Below are 9,524 nucleotides of genomic sequence, written 5' to 3'. Positions count from 1 at the left end.
ACCGATATAATAATAGCCTTCGATGTAACTTATCCATGCATCGAATTAAGTGATGCAGTATGCAAGTTTCAATTTATGAGATGATTTGTAATATTCTAAAGTTTTAAAGAAAGAAATGGTATTAGGAAAACTGCATAAATCATGACTGCAGCCTACATGCTTAAATTTTGGGTGCATTTATGTGTGTATATTAATATCGATATCACTACATGGTGCAGTAGATCGCGAAATACATCGATGTATATTTTAATGTCCATCCCTCAAGTAGCTGAATAGCAGAGACGTTGGCGTAGCCTAGCAGCAGAGAGGCGTTGCCAACTACTTTTATTCTGAACCGCAATTTCATATTTTTTATGTGGTGTTACCTGTTATTATTACAGAATATATTTATGTGTGTATATAATTGGCGTTTACAACCTTTTTGGGTGTGGGGCCCAGTTTCTCCTCCTATTTGTGGCTTGTGCCGATATACATTTTAATGTCCATCCTTCAAGCAACTGAATAGCAGAGACGTTGGCGTAGCCTAGCAGCAGAGAGGCGTTGCCAACTACTTCTATTTTGAACCGCATTTTATATTTTTTATGTGGTATTATCTGGCATTATTACAGAAAATATTTATATATTTGCATAATTGACTCATACAACACTTTATTTAAATGATTGAGCTAGCCTCTCTATAGAGGGCCTCGAATTCAGGATCAACCGAATTGTAGTCACGCCCAATACAAAAACACATAAAAATCAGGATTGAAAACTTTAAAAGGCGAGCGAGTTTCGGCAATGTTTGGTCGTAAAAGTTCAGTTCGATTTCGGTGCGACTACGCAAAAAATAAAAATGTTCGGCCAAAATTCGGGTTTTGCAACCATAAACACATATGTACATATATGTATGTTATGAGCCGAAATTAATGTTTTTGAAACATTGTTTTTTTTTTAACAAAAATACTGGAATTTCAAAAAGTCATTGTTTGCAAGACGTTTTATTAATTGACTTTGGAAAATGTTCGGCTCGGTCTTAAAAATCGATGTTCTCTCGCTCATTATTCCAATCTATTCAATATACTAGAGATACCTCGACAACTAGAAATTTTCAAAGAAAAAATGCCAGTAATTAAAACCATTCAGAACCATCTTGAAAGAAAGAATTTTTTTGCTATTCCGAAGATTATGAGATCCAAGTTTTCTATGTATAGTGCAATATTTTGTGAAATACGCGTCATGATAATGAGTCAACCAATTTATGTACATATGTAGGTTCAAAAAATGAATCATAGATGAACTTCCGATGTAATCTCACAACGATCTTAAAATAGTTGAAAGAAAAGGAATTAAATCCTGTGTTGTGAAGTCATCAGTTGTCGACGTAAGTCTAGGAAGCCACTTGTTTGTGCGGGGTGGGATAGAAGGATGAACCTATAGAGTTTATCTAAATTTTATTTGCGGCTACCGTAGCCGAATGGGTGGGGCGTGACTACCATTCAGAATTCAGAGAGAATGTAGATTCGAATCTCGGTGAAAGACCAAAATTAAAGAACAACATTTTTTTAATAGCGGTCGCCCATCGGCAGGCAATGGCAAACCTCTGAGTGAATTTCTGCCATGAAAAAGGTCCTCATAAAAATATCTGCCGTTCGGATTCGGCTTAAAACTGTAGATCCCTCCATTTGTGGAACAACATCAAGACGCACGCCACAAATAGGAGGAGGAGCTCGGCCAAACACCCAAAAAGGGTGTACGCGCCTATTATTTATTTTTTGCGTGGTGGATTTCTGATCCCTTTGATTGTTTTGAAGCCAAATCTGGTTTTGAAAAATCTTAATATTTCTTTGCGAGATTTATAAGCCCTCATGCGATGTCAACAGCGGGTAGAAACTTTACAATGATGTGCGTATATTGCGCTGAGTATGGCATACATGCATATGGAATGATTGAATAAAAAAGGAAGGAGGCTTGAACTTCACTTTAAGGTCCCTTGTAGGCTCCACTCATCACAGTACCTCATCCAAACGCAACTCTCTCACTAAACCTAAGATGGAATTGGATTGGGTTGAGCGTATGTGTCTTTCTTCAGGTCGTACTCGGCCGAGATGTCTACTACTTCTCGGTGTGCTATCGAGAAGGTGCTAGTATTGTAGTTTCCAGGGATTGGTCGCAGAAACGTCGGGACTATTGTATCGGCTGTAACCTTTGGCAATGTCAGTGACCATTCACAAATTGTCCTCACAGAGGCTTATGAGATGTTTGAATCTCTTATGATTATACACTCATAGGAAGGCCTTCGACTGGCGTAGTCTCACATTCTGCTTATCAACTTACGTTTCGTAGTCTTAGTTCCTCGCTTCTAAGCTCTTTCTTAATGATACATCGCACGGCAAGGAAGGGTTAATAACGAGACCGCAGCCCCTGCCCAACGCATTCGTTGCTTCATTCGCTGGTACACCTCTGTATCCTCGGACCCTTATGAAAACCCCACCGAGAGTGCCTTTATGAGGACCTTGGGACCCTTATGGATGCGATTCCTAGCAAATTAAATTTCTCGGTCTCGATTTCAAAGTATGGCTACTCTTCAAGTGTTGCCTAATTGCTGCTCAGAATGGCAAATCGCTTATTTCGTAGGTTTCTATCTAAATTCATCTCTTCACATTAACGATTGCATTCACTTTCGCCTGAGAGATCCTTCAAAAACAACCCATCTACACAGACATCTCTGTTTGCCTCCAGATATTCCAGTGCCTACGCCTTCAGGAGTACTCGAACCATCTGCATGCCAGTGTTAGGTACACTCTTGGAGTTTCCTTTCGAAAACAGATGTACTCCAGTTGACTTTATCGCTTATTTCGTAGGAAGAACAATAAGCAGTAATGCTTTCAATAGACGTGCGCTCGTGCGAGAAAGAAATAATGGACTCACGCACTTTGTTGTTTACGTATAATATTTCTTAACCGCCAGTTTTTCATTTTAAATATGAAGGTTTAATTTTTTTTTTTACTTTATTAGGATTTAATTTACACATTTAAATTTGAAAGTATATTGATGAATATAATGTTACACATTATAATTTTGGCGCACAGTACACATTTTTTTCGCCGCGTTCAGTTCACAGTTGATCACTTGCTTTGTCGAACGTTAATCCTAGGAATTATCGCGTTCACAATTTGTTACACCACGAATAGACCTCCGGCACAGCAGGGGTGTAGTTTACATTGTACATCTGAGTCTTGATAAATTCACATTTCTTCTCAGGTTCGGGCAACACGGTGGCCAAACCTACAAACGAAAGTAGTCAAGTTATAAGTACACAAAGTGATCAGCCTAAAATTTTTATGCTCACGAACTCACCCTCTTTGTAGGCGTATTCGACAATCGCAACAGCAATTTCGACTGAGCATGCGGTGATCTTCTCCAGCGGTGGATACAGGCTGCCTATTGCCAAGTCTTCGTCTTGAACCATGCAGGACAATTTCTGTGCTGCCATCAGGAATATCTCTTCAGGAATGGTTTTAATGCCCGCAGCAATAACACCCAATCCTATGCCAGGGAAAATATACGAATTGTTACCCTGACCCGGGTGGAAAGTTTTGCCTTTGTACGTAACAGGAGGGAAGGGTGATCCAGACGCAAAGACAGCTCTGCCGTCTGTGTTTTGGTAGGCCTGCTCGGCAGTACACTCAGCTTTGCTGGTAGGGTTGGACAAAGCGAAAATGATTGGTTTTTCATTAAATTCGGCCATCAGTTGCAAAATTTGGGGTGTGAATGCACCACCCACAGCAGCGGCACCGATCAGTATTGTCGGCTTAACAACTTTTACGGCTTCCAAAAGAGTGTCAACCGGTTCGTGTTGGTGTGCGAAATGCAATTTGTGTTCAGTCAAACCACCACTAGGGCGATTTTTCACAATCAAACCGCGGCTATCCACAAGCCAAATGCGATCAACTGCTTCCTCTTCTGTCAATCCACTTCTGACCATCGCAATCTTGCAAAGATTAGCAATACCCAAAGCAGCTTCACCAGCACCGAAGAACAGCATTTTGTTTTCTTTAAGCGATGTATTGGTCAGTCTCAAAGAGGCGAAAATACCAGCTACCGCAACTGAGGCAGTACCTTGAATATCATCGTTGAAGGTGCAGTAATTATTACGATATTTGTTCAACAGGCGGAATGCATTGCTATTGCCGAAATCCTCGAATTGTATCAGACAATTGCGACCAAAACGACGTACAACGGCCTGCATGAATTCCTCAATGAAGGCATCGTATTCCGGGCCAGTAATACGCTTATGACGCAGGCCAATATACAAAGGATCATCCAAAATGCTTTGCGTGTTGGTGCCCACATCCAGGGTAATAGGCAGGCATTGATGCGGCTTAACGCCAGCTAAGGCGGTATATAGCGACAGTTTACCCACAGGTATACCCATGCCATTGGCACCCAAATCGCCAAGACCCAAAATGCGTTCACCATCTGTGACGACAATAGCGCGAATATCTCTTTCGGGCCAGTTCTGTGAGGTTAGAAGGAAGGTTTGAAATTAGTATTAAACTTGTATGCATATCTATATTACATAAACATGTAAAGCGACTTCTTACCTTGATCACATCGTAAACGTGCCCCTTATCATTGATGGTAATGTAGAGACCCTTTGGATTTTGGAATATCAAACTGAATTTTTGGCAAGCCAAGCCAACAGTGGGTGTGTACACCAATGGCATCATCTTAGCGATGTCAGATGCGAGCACTTTATAGAACAGGCGCTCATTGCGTTCAGCAAGGCCGGCAAGATAGATATACTTGTCCAAATCATGTTCCAGGCGATCCAAAAGGATTAGTGCATGTTCAACCTGTTCTTCATCGGTTTTAACAACGGCGGGCAAAAGACCTTGAATGCCTAACAGTTGGCGTTCTTCGACGGTAAAAGCAAGACCCTGAAAGTTAAGAGAATAAAACAATAAAATAAATAAAAAATATAGCTTTGGGTTGAATATAAAGGGTATTGAGATTCTTATTGAAGTTTTGAAGTCAAATTATTCAGAGTTGAACATAGTGCAATATACATTTTTTTTGTATATATGTATTGGAGGTTGAATTAGTTTTAAAGGTTTTTTTCGAATATTTGGGGCTTTATTGTGAAAAAACGGTACAAAATATTTTATTCGAAGTATTGGCCATCGCTAGCTACAACTTTCGCCCATCTTTCGGGCAATTTCCTGATGCCGTTTCTCCAAAATTCTGGCCGCTGCTTGGCTATCCATGACTCAACCCATATTTTGGTAGCCTCGTACGAGGAGAACCGCTGGTCCGCCAAATCGAGACTCATATACCGGAACAAATGATAATCGGAGGGAGCTATGTCTGGACTATACGGCGGGTGGGGTAACACTTCCCAGACAAGCGTTCCAAGGTATTTTTTGACAGGTTGAGCAACATGCGGCCGAGCGTTGTCATGTTGCAAAATAACCTTGTCGTGCCTTTTTACCGTTTCCGGCCGTTTTTCTTTCAATGCCCGGCTTAAACGCATCAATTGCAGTCGGTAACGATCCCCCGTGATTGTTTCGCCCGGTTGGAGCAGCTCAAAATATACGACGCCGACTTGATCCCACCAAATGCAGAGCATGATTTTCTTGTCGTGAATATTCTGCTTGGCCGTCGACGTTGATGCGTGGCCGGGCAAACCCCATGATTTTTTGCGTTTTGGGTTATCGTAGTGGATCCATTTTTCGTCGCCAGTCACCACCCGATGCAAAAAACCCTTCCGATTTTGTCGCTCGATCAGCAATTCGCACGTAAAAAATCGCCGTTCGACGTCGCGCAGCTTGAACTCGTACGGGACCCAATGTCCTTACTTTTGGATCATTCCCATCGCTTTTAGACGCTTGCAAACGGTTGATTTATCAACGCCCAATGATTCAGCAAGCTCTTCTTGGGTTTGGCACGAGTCCTCGTTTACCAATTCCCCTAATTCCGCGTCCTCGAACTTTTTGGGCTGGCCAAGACGCTCCTTGTCTTCGATGTGAAAGTCACCACTTTTGTATCGTCGAAACCAGTACTCACATGTTGAAATCGACGGAGTATGGTCTGGGTAGGCCTCCTGCAGCAATTCACGGGCTTGGGCTGTATTTTTTTTCAAATTGAAGCAGAAAAGCAAAGCTTTCCGCAAATTGCGTTTCGACGGCACGAAAGTTGACATACTCGGAGCACGAAAACACTGCGTTGTTTATACTTCAGCGAAATGACAGATACTGATAAACAAAGCCTACGGATGAGGCTTTGCCATGAATATATATTCAGTATTGCCAACGCGATAAAGTGATAAATAGCGCCATCTGTGTGTCACCTTTAAAACTAATTCAACCTCCAATATAAAAATATTTAAATATGTTTGCTTTGAAGGCTTGCATTTTTTTGTAATATAACTATGTAATATAAGACAAATATTTTGTTTATAATAAACTAAATAAGATTTACAGGGTGCGGCACTCGAAGTGTAACCAACTTCAGACCGTTCCCGCAGCTGATGCCCGCGCATCCGATGTCTAAATGACAGTCCAGAGTATTGTTTACAAGTGCACGGATGCATTTTGCCGAGAGTAAACGTGAAAAAAGAAAATCGGTAATGGATTTCAAACGTCATAGTGTGATTGCGTTATATTTGGCTGGGAAACCACAACCAGCGATTGTTCGTGAGCTCGAGCACCTTAAAGTAAATAAAGTTTTTGTTTATCGTACTGGGGGCATCGCGAAACGTCATAGAGGTGGTCATCAAAAGACTGCAACGTCTGGTGAAATGGTTCAAAAGTGAAGAAGCGACTTGAGCGAAATCCCCGACGAAGTGCCAATCAAATGGCAAAAGAACTGAAAATATCTGATCGTAGCATCCGTCGCAAACTGAAACATGATCTCAAAGTCAAGTCTTCCATGATCCAAAATACGCATGATCTCACACCAAAGCAGCAACAAGTCTGACTTGAGAGAGCGAAGGAGTTAATTCGCAGTAAATTTCCGAACATTGTGTTTTCTGATGGGAAAATTTTTCAAATTGAGCAGTTCGAAAACTCATAAAACTCGATTTAATCGACCGTTCGTACAAGAATTCGAATCATCGATTGGCCACCAGAAGGCAGCACCCGGCACAGGTAACGGTTTGAGCCGCTGTAACCGCAGATAGGTGCTTTCTAATCGTTTTCATAGAGCCTCACGTTAAGGTAAATGCGAAATATTATAGGGGGGTTGCTTTGAAGCCGTGGGCAAACAAGCATTTTGGTGACAAACCATGGACGTTTCAAACGGATTCGACACCGCCTCACAAAGCTCGAGTGAACCAAGAATGACTAAAAAACCGTTCCGAGCTTCATAACGTCCAAACACTGGCTCCCAAATTCACCAGACGCGAATCCGATGGAATATTCTCTTTGAGCCCTTTCGGGGAGCAAAATCCGAACTAAAAGATTCACCAGTCTCGCGAGCGGGCCAAAATACCTTCAAGTCACATTCGGACAGCTTGTGATTCATTTATGGACCATCTCAAGGCTAAGGTCAAGACAAAAGGTGAAAAGGTGGCCATATCGAGCAAAAGTAAATTTATTCTTAATTTTGTATTATTTTCACACATTTTTTACTTTGAATTGAATAAAAGTAGTTTTCTAAGCTAAATTTCTGGCCTTTTTAATTGGTTACACTTCGACTGCCGGAGCCTGTATATATTCTCATAGCCTTCAAATTGAAAATCTGTGTGTCTTCCCAATACTTGCAATGTCTTTCAGGCGGATTCACGAACAAAGTTTATTTAACCCAAACGCAGGTACACGCTAGGAAGGCTAAGAACGCTTGCAATGGAGTTCCTTCATGGCGGCACAATATTTCTTCAATTGATGAAGACGTTTGAAATCAGATTTTAATGTAGGCTGCTAATCACAGATTTCTCTCTTAAGTGCAATATTGCTACTCTTTCGGGTAGCCCAGCTGCAATTCAATCACTGGATTCAGATGCAACAACAACTAAACTGGTGGAACAAAGCAGAAATAGGCTTTCCACCTTGAGTGAAAACTATAAAGTTCTCTTAATCTGGGTCTCGGGACATCGGAACATTCAAGCAAGCGGCCGAAATGGCAAGAGGGGGATCTGCCACGAATAACATTTTAGCAGAATCGGTATTCACACCACTGGGTGCAACCAAGAATGCAACTTCCTTAAAATATCTACAAATCACGGAATGCAGGTGGAACGACCAGAGCACATGCAAAGTTAGCAGAACGTTGTGGCCCCCCTACAACCACAAACAAACACTAACATTAATAAATATGAAACGATGGAATGCCTGCAGACTCACGGCGATGATGACAACCAACCAACCTCCCAAACAAATAAGATTTATTTTTGTATTTTAAACTTCAATAAAGAAATTCCTCATGGAAACATTTTTTGTTTTTTTATTTTCTCTTTTTTTCTTGTTTTGCATTAAAGATCTCAACTTTACTTGAAAAATGTTTGGCACAATTTTTACAGTTAGTCTAGACGTATTTTATGTAATTTAATTCAATATTTTGCGCAACGAAAGGCATATTACACAGATAATAGCAGTAGAACAAAAACAACAAGAACAATACATTTTCTTTTTCCTTTTGCTCGCTGGAATTTCAAAATCTATAAACAAACATAGGTTTAGCCGAATAGGTTGGTGCGTTACCACCATTCGGGAGTACGATGGTTCGGAATTTAGAGAGAACGTAGGTTCGAATCTCGGTGAAAAACCCAAAAGAAGAAACAGGATTTTCTAATAGCGGTCGCCTCACGGCTGGCAAAGGCAAACTTTCGAGTGTATTTCTGCCATGAAAAACCTCCTCATAAAAACCCATTTGCCGTTCGAAGGAGCTCGGCCAAGGTTAGGTTAGGTTGAAGCGGTTGTCCTGTGGGACACACTCAGGCTCATAGCCCATTGTGATGCCGCGTGGGGAGCTTGTCCCTATCTCTCCTAAAACCAGTGTGTGTTTTTCAAAAATTTTAAAATATCTCTGATTTCTATAGTACTGAGGTCTTCTAGCTCATTAAAAAATTGTCTACCCAGAATAGTAAACCTGCGTCTGGATAGAGCAGGGCAGTGGCACAGTAGGTGCGAGATTGTCTCTTCCTCGTCCTCATCTAGACCACTTCTACAGAAGTCATGTGTTTGCACACCCATCCTTAGGGCGTGTCTGCCTATTAGGCAGTGCCCCGTTATGACTGAGATCAATGTGCTAAGACTGTGTTTATTTTGGCTTAGCAGAGATTCTGTGCGTTTAGCATTTAGAGTCGGCCAAAGTTGACGGGCGATTTTGCAGGTTGCTTCATTTCGCCATCTTTCACACAATTTTTAATATTTTTTGATGCGTTTTTTTTTTAATATTCGAAAGTGTTTTCTCTACAGTCTGCCGAACCGGATTTTTGATATTTTTGTTAACAAATTTTGTAAACATGATTAAAGTGTGACATTTAAGACGTAAAACGCATACGTTTTTGAAATACCGTAAATTGCTAAATTTTTGGAAATTCA

The 9,524-nt window shown here is 41.1% G+C and overlaps 1 protein-coding gene across 2 annotated transcripts in view; it reads right to left on the bottom strand.

The window, feature by feature from the left end:
• Positions 1 to 2,949: 2,949 nt before the first annotated feature.
• Positions 2,950 to 9,524, bottom strand: part of LOC128855582 (NADP-dependent malic enzyme) — a 102,839-nt gene continuing 96,264 nt past the window's right edge. For both annotated transcript variants that reach the window (XM_054090596.1, XM_054090595.1), the window contains 3 exons: positions 4,587 to 4,922; positions 3,340 to 4,501; positions 2,950 to 3,267 (listed from right to left, as the gene is read on the bottom strand). In XM_054090596.1, coding sequence (XP_053946571.1) covers positions 3,149 to 3,267; positions 3,340 to 4,501; positions 4,587 to 4,922 — 1,617 coding nt within the window. In that variant the 3' untranslated portion in view covers positions 2,950 to 3,148. The remainder of the gene's footprint in view (positions 3,268 to 3,339; positions 4,502 to 4,586; positions 4,923 to 9,524) is intronic.

Source organism: Anastrepha ludens, chromosome 2 (assembly GCF_028408465.1).
Source record: "Anastrepha ludens isolate Willacy chromosome 2, idAnaLude1.1, whole genome shotgun sequence".
Classification (NCBI taxonomy): domain Eukaryota; kingdom Metazoa; phylum Arthropoda; class Insecta; order Diptera; family Tephritidae; genus Anastrepha; species Anastrepha ludens.
Note: the sequence above shows the minus strand (reverse complement) of the source record. Positions and strands in the feature narration are given on the sequence as shown.